Raw genomic sequence first — 20088 nt, 5'->3', positions numbered from 1 at the left:
GGGAACATACATACGCTACTGATTGTTTTACATTTTTCAATAATTCAGTTACTGTATTGATCTAAACCTATGAATCCTTCAGAACTGAAGAAGCTTCTCAGATGAGGTGAAACGTCTTCAAGCAACTTAAAGAAGTCCAGACGCTTTTCTTTCCAAGCTCCTTACACTTTACACTACGATGACCTGGATGACTGAGAACCTTCACAGACATATGGATCCTAATATACTAACAAGTTTATTCAGAAACTCTAGGAACAAAAGGTTTTATTTTTTATAAACTCTGAATTTTCAAAGAAATGGTGCAAAGTGAAAGCGGTTGCTCTTTTCCTCTCTTTGTTACCAGGCTTGATGGATCCATGCTTTCATGATATATACCGAGTTCTAACCCTACCTTCTGAATGTTGCTGAAGGAATTGAGACTCATCAGACCAGCCTAAGTTTTTCTAATCTTCTCTTGTCCAGTTTTGGCAATCCCAAGCCTTAGTTTCTTACTGTTAGCTCAGCATAGTGGAACCCAGAGTGGTCTTCTGCTCCCGTAGTCCATCTGCTTAAAGGTTTGATGTGTTCAGGGATGCTCTTCTGTATATCTTGGCGGTAGCGAGTGGTTATTTGAGTTACCGTTGCTTTCCTATCAGCTCAAAGCAGCCTGGCCATTCTCCTCTAACATCAACAAGGCATTTTCCCCTGGAGAAATGTGGCTCATTAGATATTTCCTCTTTTTCAGATCCTTCTCTGTAAACCTTAGAGATACCTTACAGATAGCAGATCAGCAGTTTCTGAAATACTCAGACCAGCCTGTGTGGCACTAACAGCCATGCCACATTTGAAGTCACTTAAACACCTTTCTTCCGCATTCTGATGCTCAGTATTGCGCCTAAATGTATTGAGTTTCTGTCATGTGACTGGCTGATATTTGCAATAGGTGCAGTTGAATAGGTGTCCCTAACAAAGTGGCCAGTGAGTGTAACTGTGACAGTAATCAGAAGCAGATTGATCCTGGATTTATAAACTTTCTAATACGAATTGGGAACGTGTCACAAACCTTTGGTTGAATCCTATAAAATAAATTTCAGCAGTGAGGCGTCTCTATAGGAGCATATCAGTGTTACAGGCTCTGCACACGTGTAATGCGGTGGTGCTGAACCGTATGTCACTGCCGCACAGTCATTTTAATATCATCTGAGCTGCCGCACACCGTGCGCATGAACCAAAACAGTGAGTACCCAGCACATCACGGCTTTGCATCCACTCTCCCATGCTCTACTTGTGTGACCTCCCCCCGCCCCCATCCGTCTATATAAACTGCAGGGAAACCCCACCAGGGCATTAAGAGACTTCACTCAGCTGGAGATTACCGAGGGATGAGGCTGCAGACACATCAAGAAGGCAGAAGCTGTAAATTTCGCTCCGGGATTTATCCAGAAAGTGTGTTTTATTTGTATTTTTGGAAATGCACGAATTAAACTTTGAAATCGGTGTTCCGCAGAAACAGGTTTGAGCAGCATATTGAGGTCTTGGGCCTGAGTTAATGCAGTAGACACCAACAGGGGGGAACTTCTGATTATCTGAGACTAAGTTTAGTCACCTTTAATCCCAGAGAAACGAGACGCTTCTGGTTCACCTGAGAAGGATAAAAAGCTTCTGAAGTGTCTTTTAAGAAGTAAGAGGCTGTTTGTATGTGCTGGAAGAGGTTTAATCCCACCGCTGTGTATAATCCAGTCCATCCCGATTTTGCTGCCGGCACCATGCTGTCCAGTGTGCGCCGTCACAGCCTCCGCCTGCAGAACGAGCTCCACCGGTGGAGCATCTGCGACGCGGGCAGCCACCCGCTCTCGGACAGCCTCCTGGCGAGGGTCCCCGCCTGCATCTCTCGCTCCAAATCCTGCGCCAGCTCCGCCGGGGAGTCGGACGGGAGCAGAGGGAGCTGGTCCTCCTCGGACTCAGTCATCTCCACCGACTCCGCCGGGGAGCACTCCGCGGAGCCCGGGAGACCGTATCGGGTGGTGCTGCTGGGGGCCAGCGGGGTCGGTAAGACGGCTTTCGCCAGCATCTTCGCCGGTGCAGCGGACAGCATGGACAGCGACGACTGCGAGCTCTGTGGAGGTGAGAGAAAGACCTTATTAAAGTGCCCGAGAAAGTTACACTTCTATTCTTCCTGTAATACTCGTGTATATATTGTTATATGAATATATATAAAATAACATAGTAATAGATATCATAAAGTAGAAGAAATAAATTGTATTTATTCTACTTTGTATAGTGCATATTTGTCTTCTATTTTTGCGTTAGCTGCCCTGCTATAACAATGTAAATTTACAATAACAATGTAAATTTCCCTGCTATGGGATTAATAAATCTTATTCTATAATAAAACCTTAGCACTGCAGTTATTCTAATAATAATGCTGTTTGATGTTTTGCTGATTTAACTCAGATCTAAGTGTTTGATTCCTGTTTAAATTCAGATGAAGTGACTGAAAAGGAAATTGAAGTGGATGGAGAGCCTGCCTCTATAACTCTGATTGACACCTGGGATTCAGAGGTGAGTTTTTTTACAAAATGAATCAAAGAAGAGACTTCACCTGCCTGTGTGTGAGCATACTAAGCCCTGTGTGTGCTTTTCAGACTGACAGTGAATGTATGTACGAGCGGTACATGCAGACTGGGGATGCCTACCTGTTGCTGTACTCTATAACTGACCGGGCCTCATACCTGAGAGCATCTGAGCTCCGGATAACCCTGCGTCGCTTCCGCCCTGCCCAGAACACACCGATTATCCTTGTGGGGAACAAGTGTGACCTGGTGCGACGCAGAGAGGTGTCAGTGAGCGGTAAGGAGGCCTAATCTCAGTCTGTTTATGCTTCTCTTCTTTTGATAAGATGATCAAGTGCCTGAAACTGTCTCCTCCCTGTTTCAGAGGGCCGCGCTTGTGCCGCTGTGTTCGACTGCAAGTTCATCGAGACTTCGGCCGCCATGCAGCACAACGTCTGGGAGGCTTTCCGCGGCATAGTGCGACAGCTACGTCTACGACGGGACTCCAAAGAAGCCAACAAACGCCGCAGGCACAGAAGCTGCACTACCCGCCGAGAGAGCATCCCTATGAAAGCCAAACGTTTCCTTGACAAAGTGGTGGCAAAGAACAACCCCAGCGTGGCGTTCTGGCTGAAATCCAAGTCCTGCCATGATCTCTCTGTGCTGTAGGAGCCTGATGGATGAAGCCAGATCTACATCACACCTTTGAGCAGGAGAACAAGTTACTAGGTGGAGGATAAGCCTACATCTGAGGTGGCTACAAAGTTGGATGGTTCGCACGCAGCCTTCACGGTGTTCACATCCACCCTCCAAACAGCCGGGACGGTGTTAGGAACGCGTTGCAATCCGGCACAGACTGAGAGGATTCGGCTTAGATTGTCTGCCTTTGAAATGAACTTTGTTAGAGGCCTCGTGTCTGTGTGACAGAAATGTCTAAGATTAGAGACCAGCTGATGGAAACTGAGACAAGGAAGTTATTTATTTATTTATTTTGTTGTTTGTGTTTCGAACAAACGCATTTTAACAGCCTTTTCTCTCCTTTCTTCTCTTTTTTCCTGATCAGTTTGCTCCGATTTTTGCCAAATTTTGACTGTTGATCCCAAAGTGCTATGATTTGTAAGCTACTTTGTGCAGTTAATGTCTTTGATTATGTGTACGATGATCTTTTGACAGTTACTTTATTTATACGTGTCGTATTTTGCACTTGTTGTACATAAAACCACATTGATAATGTATCTTTTTTTTGTTTTAAGTGTTGCTTGATTAAATAAAGTGACATAACAGCTTTTGGAAGGGAAAACAATAACACTCTTTTGTCTGCCATCTCCACATCACTGATGAGAAATGATAATGGGTGACTCAGCTTTGACACAAAGGAGACACACTTGGACAAATAGGGTCTCGCAGCAACACTGCGCTGATGCAGGATGAGTCAGGTGGTGACATTAAACCTGAACTTACTTCAGCAACATTAGTCCCCTGCGCGTCTGATTGGGTACGGTGATTTGGCTCCCAGTGTGGCACCGGACAAGCTCTCAAGCTCGGTGTTGTTGGGAAAACGGTCAAATGCAGAAAAATGTGTTGCCAAGGTAACATTCAGAGGAAGTGTGTTTGGTTCAGAGAGCGTCGGGCAGATGGTGTTGGCCGCAATACCGGGCTGTGTGCACATACAGAGCCACGCTTTACATAACAGAGTCACTTCCAGCTTCATCCGCTGAACCATCGACTCTCCAGTCATAGGTTCTGGTTAAATAGCGAGGCCTGTGAAACAGTGACTCACTCGCAGCCTGTTTTCCTACAGTCGCACAGTTTTGTGGTTTGTGTGTCCAAGCAGCTCTCCACAGCTTGTAAACCTCTCAGCTCAGGATGACTTTATGCATCAGGTCATATAACAGATAATTCCAGCTGATACGTGTGAGGTTGGGTCATAAAGATGAAGCCTTTAAGACACACCTTCTTTTTCCTGTTTTTACAGTTTCATGTGCGTCTTGACCTCCTGAATTGACCTCAAAGCTTTGCATTCCCATGAGGCAGTGGATTGTCAGTGCAATCAGGGAGTCGGTCCTATTGTCTACGCATAGCTCCTTATCAGGCGCTGCTGCTGATGGAAAATCTCCTAGGAAGCACAGCAATGGTGCATAGGTCAAAGTCTAAGAGGTAATCAGAAACTTAAACAATGAGCAGCGAAGAAATGAGAACGATTACACAAATTTCCCCCCCTCGTTTTCCCCGCTTCTTGTTCTATTTTTGTCCAGAATTCACGTACATGCCGGCTAAAATTCACAAATGCTTTGCTGAGACGTTCCCTTTAAAGAGTTTGTTGTTTTACAAACACTAATCAGCACTCTACAAATCCACAAGCAGTTGAGTGTTTCAATAAAACCCCCATCTTACTTTAATAGACAGGTGTTTTATTGAATTCTTTATTTATAATTGTTCTTTTCTTCCTGTCTTTGTTGCTTTTGTCTGCTTCTTTCCCATTGGCCAGCTTGGCAGAAGGGCAGGGTGATTAGACAATCATTAGATCCAATAAAACATTGCTGGTTAGTGGCTGGTTAACGTTTGACCAGGACAGGATGGAGCTGCTCAGATCAGTCTGACGAGTGTCTCAGTTGCTCTCTCCTCTAAGGTAAGCCACCTCGCTCTCTTGTCTCCCAAGTTTCAGGTTTGTTTCAGGAGAATTTGGAGAATTATTTTTCGGGTGTGTCGCCAGAAACAAACAGGACTGCTTGTGTTGGTTTTTATAGATTGTGCGATGACGGGTTTAAAATGTTCTCAGATTATCGCTGAAGGGCCATGATCTTGACTTGACTTTGGCAGGGCCTTAGATAAGGTGTTGGCATATTTTACTGCCTTACTGCTCTCCTTCTTCCTGGGTTGTTCTCAGCATTTTAGAATAGGAGGAAGGTAAGTGAACGGGACTTTAAATTTGGTATCATAGCAGCTGAATATAGCCAGACAAAGGTCATCCAGCCATTGATCTAAGAGGATAAAGCGAGAGGGGCCTGTAGCTTTGGATCCATGTTTGTGTATTTATCCCAGCTTCAATTTAATCAAGTGTCAAACGTCTGTTAGTTTCTCCTCTGCATACCAGTTAAGTCGCTGTAGGTGGACGTTTAGAAACTAGTGACACTGCTGAGGGACTTGCCAGTTAAAGGTCTGCTTCGCAGCAGATGTTAGTTAACAACATGGAGACAGATATTCTTATAAAATGCAGAAAACCTGCAGATAAATAAGGTGTTCAGACAATGGGGTGACTTCAAAAGTGTCCTTTGGCACAAAAAGGTCATTTGGCTCGACTCAATGTCACCTTCACTCAACCCTTTGGCTTTACCCTTCTGTTTCGCTTGAACTTTACAGCTCCAGAATCTCTACATATCTTATTTACCAACTTAAAAGAATTAAAAGTGTGATTTTTCTTTAATTGTCAGTAGCGACTGTCACATTATTTCTTTAGTAAACAAGCATTACTCTGGCCTTATAACTTGGATGCTTCTGCATTCAGTGCATTCTGTGTAGTACATTTTTTTCAGGGGAAACGGTTGCTTTAAATGCAAAATGCAGGAAAAGCTACAGATTCATTGAAGTTATGTTTATTCAAGCGTCTGAGGAGACAGCCCTAAAGTCATTGCACTGGTTTGGTGTCATATACATATATACATATGTGTACACCCACTTTACAGAAAGAGAAAGACTCGGACACGAACACCTGACGCTGCTTTAAAAGGCATCGACTTTCATTTTCTTCTGTGCACTCGGGGTGGGTGGTTAACCTGGAAGGTGTAGGTGGAGTCCCATGTGTAAGCACTTCAGCACAAAGTATGCACAAAGCGAGATACAGTGCACATGTGCAGATTCAAGGACAGAGGACAAGCTTTCTTTGTGACACTGTGGACATTGCACATCAATGACACACTGCACTGAATGGAGAAAAGGGTTGAGAGGGTTTAAAGATTCCTCTGTGGAATTGGTAATAATCCACTACATGGGTTTTTTAGTGTTTCCGCAACAGTAGAGCACAGTGAATATTTTCCACAAAAATGACACAACCTCTGAAACCTCCTTAAACATTTTTTTCTAACCCTCCTCCTCGTCTTCCTCTTCCTTCTCAGGCTGTGATAATGACACCCATGGTGCATCTGTTGTTGCTCCCGCTGCTGCTCAGCATTGTGAGTACACGAGCGCCGGCCAACTGCTGCTGCTGTTCTTCAATACATATTCAAATGCATGAACCTGTTAAAAGATCTGTGAAATAGTCAGCGTTGATAAATGCTACACAGGGAGCGCATGAAAGAAAACACTTACAACTATCAGCAAGGTTAACGAAGAGTCTGTGAAACAGCCCTCAGTGACTCATTTTAAAACACTCACAGAAAGGGTTGCTAAACGGAGCGTGGGCCCTTTGTCTGTAGACTTTGCTCTCCCATCATGTAGTCGAATATAAAAGTTCCTCCACTGTTAAGTCATTTTGGTTCAATAAATAACTGGGCTGTAAATACTGCCCTCAATGCTTGACTGATTTCACCGGAGCTAAAGCTAAAATGGCAAATTTAGGTATGAGTGTGAGAGGTTTTCATTTTTTCTTGCCCTTTTCTGTACTCGATGACCTTTAACCTTTATTTCTGCGCTGTAATAGGCTGGTGGGAAGGATCTGGAGGAGAAGAAGGGCCCCTTTGAGAACACAGTGCTGGATGTGCCAGAGGCGACCCCAGTGCCCTATCCTTTGTTTCAGGTAATATAAGCATGGCAGCAGCTGGTGTAATATTGTCCATTTTTGAGGTGGATGAGCTGCACATGTGCCACGCACTCCATTTATCAAACACCTCAGTCAGATAAGTGTCACTAAACCAGAACCTGCACCTGAGAAGTTATCTTATCTTAATCAAGATAGGAAAATAATAAATAGTAAAAAAGAAAAACTCTGAATATAAAGTATTGTTGCAGATCTTTGTTGCTTTGTTATTGCTCCTCTGTCGGCCATCTCACAAGCCTTCACGTTTACTGTAAAAGTTTGGTAACATCATCATCATATTGTTTTTTCACTAGCTGGGAGCGTGTTCTCATTTTAGGTTTGACAGTGTTTTAGTAGATAAAGGTGAATGGCTTGGATGTGAATTGAGGCCTCGAAGGGGACTTGTGGCAGCTCCTAGGCCTACCAGATCCCAGTGTACTAAATACAAGTGAAGAAATTAAAGACTTAAAAAGGGGAGGGAGGCTGGGGCACGTAAATGAGAATGAACAGCTTGTAGAACTGGGGGAACATATATAGATAAGAACCGGAAGGAGCGTGTTTGGAGGCATGGTCCCGCTCCTGAAATTTCGATACTTTATCTCCCATAAACTCTCGCTCTCCATCAAACCTCCATTTTAATCAATCAGTCGTCTATTTGCAGCAGCTGTAGCTTTGCAGATATTTAACACTTAAGTTGGGTTTCTTGGATTTAAAGTCAGACTTCCTGCTGGACTTTGATTAGCTCCATCGGTTCGATTGGTTTCATTGCCATTTCTTGCATACCATGCAGTCAAACTATTCCCACAACAGCTGCTGTACTTCACCTGCCTGCGTGTGGTCACCGGTTTGAGGTCCGGTGACCACGCTGGGCACTTCATAATGAGCTGACTGCTTCCTCTCGAATTGTCGTCACACAGTTTGGAGCTGTATTTGGGGCCATTGTCCGGTTGTTGGAGATAACTGGCTCCACCGGGTAGCCAGTTTCAGACGTAACTCTTTATTATTAGCAGGCCCTAAAAGATTTTTCCTTTCTGTTGACTCTGTGGGTTTTGTAGGTACCATTTTAGTCTCTAGAGAGTCCGAACCAGTTTGACCTGCTCTGTGAAAAATAGGTGCTACATCCATCTCCTTTTTTGTAAATGTCCACATGGAATTCACTTTTACTTCCTAGAACAAGAATACTCTGACTGGCTCCAGGGGAAAGTTTTTCTTTAACCGCTCTGAGTGCATAATCACACCCACAAAGCCTGCGGTTCCTGACGCTCAGCACTCAATCAAATTTATTAATAAAACAAGAAGCAGCAGAAAGCGCAATCCTCCACCAAGGCAGCTCACTCTCTGGACAGTGGTTACTTTTATGGGAACTTTATTGGATTTTGTATATATTCATTATGTTTTCTCTTCTTCTTTTTAAAGTACTTTTATAAGTAATTTATAGTTCAGTATAAATCAGAGAAAAGTGGTATCACAGATGCTTACTTTGAATACACAAACATTATGTAGCAGTAGGTTATGGATAATAGGCATTGATTTAAATAACTAGACATGAATAACCTGAGCTTGTTATACAATATTACACTACAATTTATTTCTAGATAACTAGGCAGCTTCTTCTCTTTCTCATCAAACACTTTCTTTAGCGCATTATGGAGTGAACCTGAAAGAAGGGCAGATGTGAAATGAGAGGTCAAAGGTCCACATTAATCTGATATTTAGAATGCCCATATTTCATTCTCTATGTGCCCTGTATACCTTGTCATCAAGACAAACAATGGCAGTAAGAAACATAGTTATAAACAGCTCTGCATTATTATCACTTTGACCTTCAGATCAGTCCATTTACCTTTAAGGAGAGGTCAGAGGTCAAATGTGACATTATATTTGAAATCTTTATACAGTGGTTTCTATATGTTGACACACCACACCACACTTGTGAAAATAATATTTTTTGTCAATTTTTGATGATTAAATCTCAAGATGACCTTGAAGACCTTGGTGGATGTAAGCCAGATTTTAACTGATCGTTAACGTGACCCAAATCTATATCTCTATGAAGTTTTATCCAAATTCATTAAAAACTTTTCGAGCTATCATGTTTACAGAGAGAATGACGTGGCAAAGTTAAATCATTTTTACATTTACTAGCTACAGCTGTCTTCAGACGCACTAATGTAATCGGATGGGATTTAGATCGATTAGACTTTTTTAGAGAGCAGGTGGGGGGTCTGACTCACAGCAAACGGTTTGGGCCAGAATCAGACCCAGAACTCAGCAACCTTTTGGCATATGAGTCATCTGTTCAGCCAGGTGAGCTGTAGCGGTGCCCAAATGCAATGAATTTTCATTGAGTTACAATGAAGTGGGGCTCTGTACTCTGTACTCCTTTACAGATACCTCAGTAATGCTTCACGATTAATGTTTCCATGAATCATTTTAGGCATTTTGTGTGAGTTTTTGGTTAATTTTAATGTTATTTCAGTTTCAAAAACAGATACATGCTTCTTTTAAAAATAGATATATTTCTAAACACCCCATTCTTTTAGTGTAGCCTCTGATCTGGAAACCACTGGACCAATGGCAACAGCAGCTGGATGTTACTTATGTTACAGCGGTGATACATTAATATAAACATTTAACATTGATCACTTTTACTGTTGTGCACTTTTACTTCAGTGGGGTTTTTACAGCGGATCCTTGTGTTTTTATTTGAATATGTTGTATTTATATACTGGTTTAAAATGCAGAAGAGTACTTCTTCCATTAATGCGTGCAAATCAGAAACTTGCAGTCATACTCAGATTAACTGTCAAGTATGTGATCTTTTAAGGAAGTTATGGTGTTTTCCCCTTTTTGTTCACTTAAAAAGTTACCACTTTTTTTTCTGAGATCAAATGAAACTCAAGAAGCGATGAACAGACCTGTTTTTTGTGGTCAAAGTGTCCTGATTTTTCTCGTCTGCTTCTTTCACTCCTTAGTTTCAGGTGACAGATCCACATGTTAATAACTTCAGGCTGAGTGGAGAAGGTGGGCAAGACATTAGTATTTCAAAGGATGGGTGGCTTTATCTGGAACAACCTCTGGACTGGTCGCGAGAGGAGCACTACATTATCATGGTAACACGATATCTTTATTCAAACACATGGAAAACCGTGCTCACATTGCATTAGGCACAAGGGACACACACTCGTGCATAAAAACTCATGTTCGTGCACAGGTGGAGGCACTGGCAGATGAAGAAGTGGTGGAGGGCCCGATTTATGTGACCATAAATGTTTTGGATGTCAACAACAAAGCACCGTACTTCAACCAGAGTGTCTACACAGCTGTGGTTCGGGAGAATACGCCAGCAGGTTGTGCACACTTCTACCTGTTGTGACATTTTTGCTTTGCATATATTTATTTTTTATCCTTGCTCGCTCGATCTTTTTTAAAGTACTTATGATAGAACAGGTGGCCTTACGTCTAGTTCATCACGGGCAGTAATAACAGCTGCCCCCTGTTGATTTCAACACTTTCATCTTTTTTAAGTAAACCTTTATGCTGAAGAGTACACGTGATTTAAGGAGTTTGCATCTTTTAGTCCATAACCTGCAAATTACATGTGCTATTCATTTTAATGAGAGTGATTTTTCAAAGCAGATAAAAGAATTAGAGCTTCATTTCTCCCCTTCGAGGCTTTAATTTTACTTGATTATGAAAGTCAGCTTGCAGAGGTCTTCAGTGCAGCCGGGCAGTCATCACAGTGGATGTTTGATCTTTTTCATTTTGCCACTGAATGCTTTCTGCTCAAACCTGGGACTTTAAACTCAAGCTGTGACACCAAGTTTGTTTAGATCTACACATTTGAGTTTTAAACGTAAGTCAAAAATGAAAGAGTTTTGGGACAGTAGTGTGGCGTGGCGGTAGCACCTCACAGCAAGTAGGTCCTGGGTTTGAATCCTGCATCTGACCTTTCTGTGTAGAGTTTGCTTGATCTCACCAAGTACTCCGGCTTCCTTCCACAGTTCAAAGAAATGCAGTTAGTTGGGTTAAGTTAATTGATCATGTGACATATTGCCAATAGTGTACCCCGCCTCTCTGCTAATGGCAGCTGGCTCCAGCCACCCTACAACCATCAATTTGAGTACATAGTAATATGTTTGGTGTTAAATTAAAGTGCAGCTAATGTGTAGCTCAAAGGATAAAGCGTGCACCACTGTATTTGTTTTTTCAGAGAACCCTTTAAAGGATTCCTTCTATGCATGTGGGTTAAGCAGTATTTCTTTAAGTAGACAGTGTGAGTCACCATACCTGTCTCTATGACTTTAACGTAAGTTTTCTGTGTGGCTCTAGCTGTCCCATTTACCCGAGTGTTTGCGACGGATCAGGATGACCCGGAGACTCCAAACGCTCGTCTGAGATACAGCCTGGTCAGCGAGATCCCCAGCATACGAGACACAAAGCTGTTTCAGATCAACCCCGACACTGGAGAGATCTCCACAACAGAGCAAGGTAGCACCAAAGTTCTCACAGCTCTCCCCCCGGAGAGGGAAGCAGTATGTAATCAGTCTGTGTGTTAGCAGTGCAGCATCCACAGTTTTACGATTATCATTCAGTGTGATGGTAAATACCAATAACAGCTCGAGCTGATCTGATTTTAGTGAAAATCAGGTGAAGGCCACACAAAATGTGAAAATCAGGAAAATCTTTACATTACCCATTGTTTTTTCAAGTTTAACAACAGTTTAATAGGTCAGTATCTGGGTTGGTTAAGCATTTGACCTTGACTTTCATTGTTAGCACCCAAGGTCAAAGTTAAGCTTGAAAGAAAATTCAAGAAACAATATTGAGTAATATATCATGTGAAAGAGCACGAAGAGAGCTGCACAACACGCCTTTTATTTCTTCAGTAAGAAGCACTACGACATCACAGTGAAGCCACAACCAGGCGATGTCTTCATATTGTAATGAAAACATCAAAGTTTTAGATCAGCTTCAGGGGGATTTGTGCTTCTAGTAAGTATTTATTTTGATTTCATTTTGACTTTTTGCTTTCCAGATTGGGTTTTATGATTTTACCTTATTTTTTATTGTTTTTTAAAATGTTTCATTTTTGTTTAATTCTTATTAGTTTCAGTGTTAATTTCGTCTTTATTACTTTATTATTTATAGCAAATACCAGAGGCAAGATTTTGGAAAATCAACTTAGATATTACAATATAAAGAACATTTTTAAAAGCAGTCAACTCACAGGGTTGTAGACATCCAAACCTCAATAAAAACATCCATCGAATCCTCATCAGGCAGTTTGTGATACAAATTTTACCAAATTAACAAGTGAGGACATTTCCTCTGCACACCTGACATGTGTATATATGACCGGTTTATACAGGGAGAAATAAATATATATTTATTATAACCTCTGCACACTTCTTCACTTACCACTATTTTAATGGATTTAGGTCATAATATATATATTTTAGTAAGTTTTCCAAGTTTACAAAATTGTTTCAGTTGGTTTTAAATTTTTTTCACAGTTAAATAAAATGTTTGGGTTTTTTCACATCTAATTTTAGTTTAGTTTTAGATTACAACAATAACGTTGGGTTGCACAGAGACCTGAAGCCAGCCATAGAAGCACAGAACTCTGTGTGGCATCCGTGGAAAAGTCTTTAATCTGTGGCCACCGTCTCTGCCTGTAATCTGGCAGATCATCTTGTGTACTCAAGATTAATGCTGATTGAAGGCAGGTTGCCTAAATGTGTCGCATGACGCTCATCACTGATTACTTTGAGTTCAATTAGGAGTTTGTTTCCCCTCTTAGATCACCTGAAGCGCGTCTGCGATGTGTGTGAGCATGCTCGCTGGTGTTTGATGCGTGTGTGTTGTTTTAACAGGGCAGCAGCTGTTAAAGGCAAGGGAGGGCATCCAGTATGCCAGGGGAGAAGATCGGAGCATTGAAACTCTGAAGAGAAAGTTCGATGACTACTGTTCGGTGCAGGAGGTCCCCTACGAACACAACCCCTTCTTCACCTGTGTGCAGAGAGCAGGTTTGTTTCCAAAAGAGTCGTCAGTAAAGCTGAACAGTTAACGCTGTCAGTTAACAAGATCTGGGCATAATCTCACACAATTTTCAGACGTTTTATAGTCAAGATGAACAGTTTAATGGAGCAAATACTCATCTAAACGATTAATATTGAAAATGAGCTTGAGTTGCAGCTGCAACAGTGGAGAAATTTCACGATGAAGGACGAAGAATAATAAGAACATAGACAACAACATCTGGGCTTTGATGGTGCTCTTTAAAGTCGGAGCATATGATGGTGCAGATTGAAGGATTGTGTTAATGTAGATAAACAGACTGTAATGAAGAAGTTGCTGTCAGCAATTAGCGCTGGGTGCTGAGTTGATGAGTTCAGTTGGGGAGAGAGGTTTAGTCGCGTCCATCGGACTCAGCTTTTCAGAATAAGAGATTTGCTGGAATGTTTTAGTGAGTTTTACCCCAAAGAAAAACTCCTTGGTTCAAATTAAAATATTTATTCTCCACTTGTGGTGTCAGAGATGAGACGGCAAAACTTGGACCCCCTGGAAGACCCAGACTACACCCTGTTTGTGCGCGTGCAGGACCTGGAAGGAGCTTCGCAGAATGCACTAAGTGGAAACAGCAGAGTCCAGATTGCTGTGCAGCAAAACCTGTGGAAGAATCCCGGACCCATACGCATTAGAGAAAACTTAGAGGAAACATACCCACTAACCATTGCTAAGGTGTGCTGAGATTCATATATTCATACTCCTAACTGCCTCTCATCTTTATCCATCAACTGACCATCCTAGTCTGGACCCTGCCTGTCTCTCTCTCTCCATCCAGGTCCAGTCTAATGACCCTGATGCCAGATACGTACTGGTCCAGAAGGAGCGAGAGCTGAAATTCCCCTTTGAGATCACACAAAATGGAGAAATAATGGTGACAGAGAAGCTGGACAGAGAAAGCAAAGAGAGGGTAGATAACACATTTGTTCAATAAGTTATATAAAAATAAAGACGCACTTCTAGGAGTTTTTCTTGAGCTTCAGTTGATTCCGTTTCCAGTTCATCCTGGTGGTGCTCGCAAAGGATGAAAATGACAACGAAGTGGATCCACCCATGGAGATTTACGTGTTGGTGGACGATGTGAATGACAACGCACCTGTGTGCGATGAGGAGACTGTGTTTGAGTTCCAGGAGAATGAGCCTGTAGGTAAGGATGCCTCCGTCGAGGTTTCTTCACAGGCAGCCTGTTGAATTCAAGAATATTTCCAATTTGTAAAAAAGTTTTTTCGAAGTTTCATGACAGACGTGAGGGATTCTCACTGCATCTCCTTCAGGTGGCCTCGTAGGAGAGCTGCTGGCTCATGATAGCGATAAAGAAGGGACACTGAATTCTGTTTTGACTTACACCATCTTGTCCCAAAATCCACCCACCGCCTCCAAAACCTTCTCCATCGACGAATCTTCTGGAGCAATTCGTACACTGCACTTGCTGCGGCGAAGGGAAAATGCGGTCTACAACCTCAATGTCCGAGTCAGTGACGCAGGTAACATACTGTATGAAAGCACACCTGTAGGCTGAGTTTAGTTAACGCTTTTAACTTTGGATGAAGTTTTTATGGCTTTTCTCTCACAGAATTCAGCACAAATTGTAAGGTTGTCGTCAAGGTCATTGACGTCAATGATGAGCTGCCCAAGTTTGAGAAGAATGATGTAAGTATGGGAACCTTTCGAACGCTGGCTCTTGTTCCTCATTCTGACTGGCTGGCATTGTTACTGTGTCTGTTTCTGTGTCCGTATGCAGTACGGCAACGAGACTCTGACAGAGGACACTCCTCTGGGACACACACTTCTGACCATCAAAGCGACAGATAATGACGACCCAGACACCGGCAGCTCGGAGATCCAGTTCATCATCTCTGAAGGAAACACCGACGACGTCTTTGCCGTGGAAACTGACGGCAAAGGTGTTGGTTATCTGGTTCTGGCTAAGGTGGTGATCTCCATTCTCTCTGTTTCATTTCTTGCAAACTTTGATCTTTAAGTAGCTGCTCCAACATTTCTGGTCCCTTTTAAATAGTTCAGATTATTAAATTCTCGTGATGGAGTTTTTTGTTGTCTTTGTATCTTTTTTTATATTTTTGCTTATAATTGTTGAAAATGAAAGAGCTGAAGCTAGTAGTCATCATGCACGTAACAGCAACATTAGAGTTTGGTCATACATGATTTTATGGCCATAGTAAATGATCCTTGTTTACCCCTAAACCTGCATGTCCATATAACTCATTTGGATTTTAGTGCTTTTCAACACTCTGTTGTAAACTTTCATCATCATCTCTGCCTCTCTTTTCTTTTGTGGTTCCTCTAAAACCTTTTTTTTCTCCTCCTTCCTAACAGCCTCTGGACTTTGAGACCTCTCCCAGTTACAGGCTCCAGATTGATGCTCGTAACCCAGAGCCGTTGATGGAAAGTCTCAAGTATGGCAGCGAGTCCACCGCCTTTTTCTCTGTGTCGGTCATCGATGTAGACGAGGCTCCAAAGTTCAGCATGGACATCCTGGATGTGACCATATATGAAAACATCACCAAAGGATCCGTGCTGCTCACTGTGCATGCAAAGGACCCAGAGGGCAAAGAGATCGGGTAAACACACCAGTGACTGCTCAGTGTCTGGGTCCTAAGTACTTAAAAAGTTGTAGCTGTTTAAAGATTTAGTGAAAGCTGCTACATAATACAGGAAATATACACAGTGTACAGGAAGATGCAGCTAAGGGTAATGCCCCTCTACCTAATGCCAGGGGTTAAGGTATGTGTAACATTTTAAGTCAAAACTTGTGTTGCAATTTTTTTTGTTGTTACAATTACACTGTATTCCCAAAAGTATTCACTTATCAGCCGTCATACTCAAATGAACTTGAGTGACATCCCATTCTTAATTGATAGGGTTTAATATGATGTCAGCCCACCCTTTGCAGCTGTAACAGCTTTAGCTTGTCTTGGAAACAAGTGTTTACAGGGAATTTGTGAGGTCAGACACTGATTTTGGATAAGAAGGCCTGCCTCACAGTTTCCACTGTAATTCACCCCAAAGGTGTTCTTGGGATCAGGTTGAAGTCAGGACTGTGCAGGCCAGTCAAGTTCTTCCACACCAGCCTCACTCATCCACATCTTTATGGACCTCGCTTTGTGTACTGGTGTGCAACCATTTTGGAACAGGACAGGGCCATCCCCAAACTGTTCCCACAAAGTTGGGAGCATGAAATTGTTCAAAATGTGTTGGTATGCTGAAGCATTAAAAGTTCCTTCATTAGAACTAAAAGCGCAACTCCTGCAAAACAGCTCACACGTTGGCCCAATGCAATCAGACAAGTACTGTTCTCTTGGGCACTGCCAAATCCATTACACGAAGCTCTCTTTGCACTGTTCTTGAGATAATCTGAAGGCCACATGAAGTTTGGGGGTCTGCAACTAACTCTGCAGAAAGTTGGTGAACAATGTGCACTATGCACCTCAACATCGTCTGTCCTGGCTCTGTAATTGGATTGCTCTTATTCCCAACTTTTATTTAATACCACTAACAGCTGACTGTGGAATATTTGGTAGTAAGGAAATTTGGTAGTGGGATTTTAGCACGGTACCACGCTGGAATTCACTGAACTCCTGAGAGCGACCCACTCTTTCAAAAATGTTTGTAGAAACAGTTTTCATGCAGTCAGTGCTTGATTTTATACCCGTGGCCACGGAAGTGATCGGAACACCTGAATTCAATTATTTGGATGGATGAGTGAATACCTTTGGTAATATAGTGTATATTTCAGTTTTGTGAAACTTTGTAGAACGGAAGCAGCTGAGAGAATTCCTGACTTTACTTTAATAAACTTCCTCCACAAAGCGTGGTCTAAAAAACAAAGTTTCACTTCTTTCACACAGTGCATTGCTTTTCAAAACTGTTTTTCCTTAACTGATCCTAATCTTCCTCTTAGCTGATGCATGAAGTGGCTGGATACACCACATGCAGCGCATTGATGGCTTTGGCCTTGTTGAGCACTGACTGCTAGTTTGAATTATCCTCTTCTCTGACTACCACATGTACAGAAAACAGACCATTGATTCGTTTTGACTACCGATGTTTCCCCTGGCCACCAGCTCAGTGTGCGCTTCATCATTGACTGTGCCAGACCGATGATTGATGATTGTGTTTGTGTGCAGATATAAGCTGGACGGTGACACTCAAGGCTGGCTGGAGTTGGATGCTGCCACAGGAGAGATCAGGACCAAAGAAAAACTGGACAGAGAGAAGGTGGACTCGTTCAAAGTCACTGTCACTGCCTTCGAAAAGGGTGAGAGAAGACACTGCTCTACAGCTTTTCCTTTATAGGCCACACAGTGTGAGACATATCGGCTAAAATAGTTTGAAACACAATAAGAAACATCTGCATACAAACACTTTCATTACCTTTCAGAAGATCCTGTAGATCTTCATGTGTTTAAGGCTTTTGACCATTAAATACTGACCGCTGCTCGCCTTTATAAAACAAACTACTTGTGGGTGAGACCACATTTTTCATACTCTCTGATATTCCCTCTGAAGCCAACCCGGAGAAGGCCACTGAGCGTGACCTGCATGTAAGGCTGTTGGACGTGAACGACAACGTCCCCAAACTGATGGAGACCCAGGCCTTCATCTGCATGAAGAATCCCAAACCTGTTCTCATAAAGGCCGAAGACTCAGACAGCGACCCTTTCTCCCAGCCGTTCACTTTCAGCTTTGGCACCAAAACCGGGAAATCTCCCAACTGGGAGCTGAACCAAGTTGACGGTACGCTTACATCTGTAATGTAAAACGAAAAACATCAAACTAAGATGTAAAGACGCACGTTTCTGTGTTCAGCTTAGAACATTTTATGTGTTTTTCTTTGTGTGTCACACAGATACAACAGCTGAACTGAAACTGAAGAAACCACCAACTCAAGATAAAACCTTCTCACTTCCCATTACCGTTAAAGACAAAGCAGGTGTGGGAGTCCCACAGGCATTTGAGGGTGAGTCACATTTGTAAGCCTTACTTCTGGCAATATTCTACAGTCACGGCAAGAAAGGCATCCCTTCTAATGTTTTACACACCAGGACATAATAAAAAAATATAGTTCTTATAAGGTTTTAAAAAAAATCAGGAAAATCCAAAATCACGCAACATGTTCATTAATTATTCCACATAATCTACACCAAAATGCAGAAAGAGTGTGTGAAAGCCCTTCCAAACAAGCCACACTTCTTTTACTTTTACATTTAACATGCTAAATGAGACATGTATAGTCTTTTTTTTATTATTTCCTGATTTCTAAAATCTTAATTTAGAGTTTAATCTGGGTGTTTTTTCTTTTTACCATAACTGATTATCTGCATCAGTGCCCAGTTTAGTGCTGTATCCAGTAAATCACCCAGTTCATCATAGGCTGCTGATAGAAAGCTAAAAGTTAGGAACAAAATAAGGAAAAGTTGATGATATTTTAGTGTAATCAGCTGGCCCGTCATACTTTACTTTCCATTTTGTCTCCTTCACAGTGAAAGTATGTAACTGCACAGAGCTGGGCTACTGCTACGTTGCACCAGAAGGAGCGGCGCTCAGTTATGGAATGGGACCCACCATTGGGATCCTGGCTGGCATTCTGGGATTCTGCGGTAATTCTAACAAACCCCAAAATAAATCTGTTATCTGATAAAACCAAGTTTCACACAAACCGTTAGACTGTCCAACAGTGTCAGTGTGAAGTTTTGTGTTCCAGTGACTGACTTCTGTTTTATGTCTCCTCCTTTCGCAGTTATCGTGTTCGTTGTAGTGATCAAACGCATCAACAAAAAGAGCCAAAGAAAAGCCCAGGCCGAAGAGGACGAGAGGAATGCCATGATGTAGACACGACGCAGATGGTTTCCGAGTCTCTTATTTATATGTGCCAGTAACACAAATCAGAAATTAGCCTCCAAGAGATCAACAGTGTGTACAATGTTTGAGATAGGAGGAAAATTCTCCAACCAGAGCCTTAAACCAGTCTTCCTGCTCGGTCCTTATCTTAATTATAACTTAGATTCTTAAAACCAGACTAGACTACACACACAACTTGGGATTATTTAGATTTAAATTCTCACCTGCCTATTAAATAAGATAGGACAGGTACACTGACCCATAAAATATCTGTGGTAAAATACTCCAGGCCTGAAACTCAAATGAGTCCTCGCACATCTACTTTAGCTTATTTTATTATATTTACAACATGAACATTATTAACAAATGCTGTGCATCCCTTAATTAATCTGTTAGGTGGTCCCATGCTAATCACTCATTTGTTGAATAAATATATTATGATTTCACTGCCAGACTCTGGCCGGTTCATTAGCTATTTCATCATCTCCCACCATTTAATTATATATATTTTTTGGGCCCAGACACTTTGTGTGTTACTCTCTTCTCTACCTTGACTGTAACAGCTAACCATTAAACGTTGTTTAACATCAAACTCAAACAGATCACTTGTGTCACGAACAACTTTGTTGTTTTTTTTGTTTTTTTTTGTAAAGTTCGTTTACTGCTCTGTTTCTCAATAAACGACAAAAACTGGGGACCACTTTGGTTTTCACGGCATCGTTTTTTCCCCCTACACATCAGGGCAGACATGTGGTGCAGCAGGTGATGGGTGACGTAAGGTACAGTATGTGTGCTATACAGTATCTCTGTCCTGTGGAAGCCCGGGGTTGGGATTGCTCTGCTTGTACTGTTGCGTCCCCCATCCTCCTTCCTGCTCATCTGCCGCTGAGCAGTCAA

The 20088-nt window shown here is 42.1% G+C and overlaps 2 protein-coding genes across 2 annotated transcripts; both read left to right on the top strand.

Annotated features, from left to right (window-relative positions):
- Positions 1-792: 792 nt before the first annotated feature.
- Positions 793-3831, top strand: gem (GTP binding protein overexpressed in skeletal muscle). The gene is made up of 4 exons (XM_082551354.1): positions 793-2103; positions 2465-2541; positions 2625-2829; positions 2917-3831. Exons 1-4 carry the CDS (start codon positions 1677-1679, stop codon positions 3198-3200), a joined length of 993 nt encoding a protein of 330 aa, XP_082407480.1. The 5' UTR covers positions 793-1676; the 3' UTR covers positions 3201-3831.
- A 1236-nt stretch (positions 3832-5067) lies between these two features.
- Positions 5068-19892, top strand: cdh17 (cadherin 17, LI cadherin (liver-intestine)). Its single transcript, XM_082550631.1, has 19 exons — positions 5068-5160; positions 6644-6700; positions 7168-7263; positions 10239-10376; positions 10478-10613; positions 11596-11754; positions 13140-13292; positions 13802-14007; positions 14111-14242; positions 14332-14479; positions 14607-14816; positions 14906-14982; positions 15074-15262; positions 15667-15911; positions 17478-17608; positions 17860-18087; positions 18200-18310; positions 18834-18950; positions 19091-19892. Exons 2-19 carry the CDS (start codon positions 6653-6655, stop codon positions 19180-19182), a joined length of 2616 nt encoding a protein of 871 aa, XP_082406757.1. The 5' UTR covers positions 5068-5160; positions 6644-6652; the 3' UTR covers positions 19183-19892.
- Positions 19893-20088: the final 196 nt, after the last annotated feature.

Source organism: Aulonocara stuartgranti (genome assembly GCF_965226115.1).
Source record: "Aulonocara stuartgranti genome assembly, chromosome: 11".
NCBI lineage: Eukaryota > Metazoa > Chordata > Actinopteri > Cichliformes > Cichlidae > Aulonocara > Aulonocara stuartgranti.
This window is presented reverse-complemented; position numbering and strand designations above follow the sequence as displayed.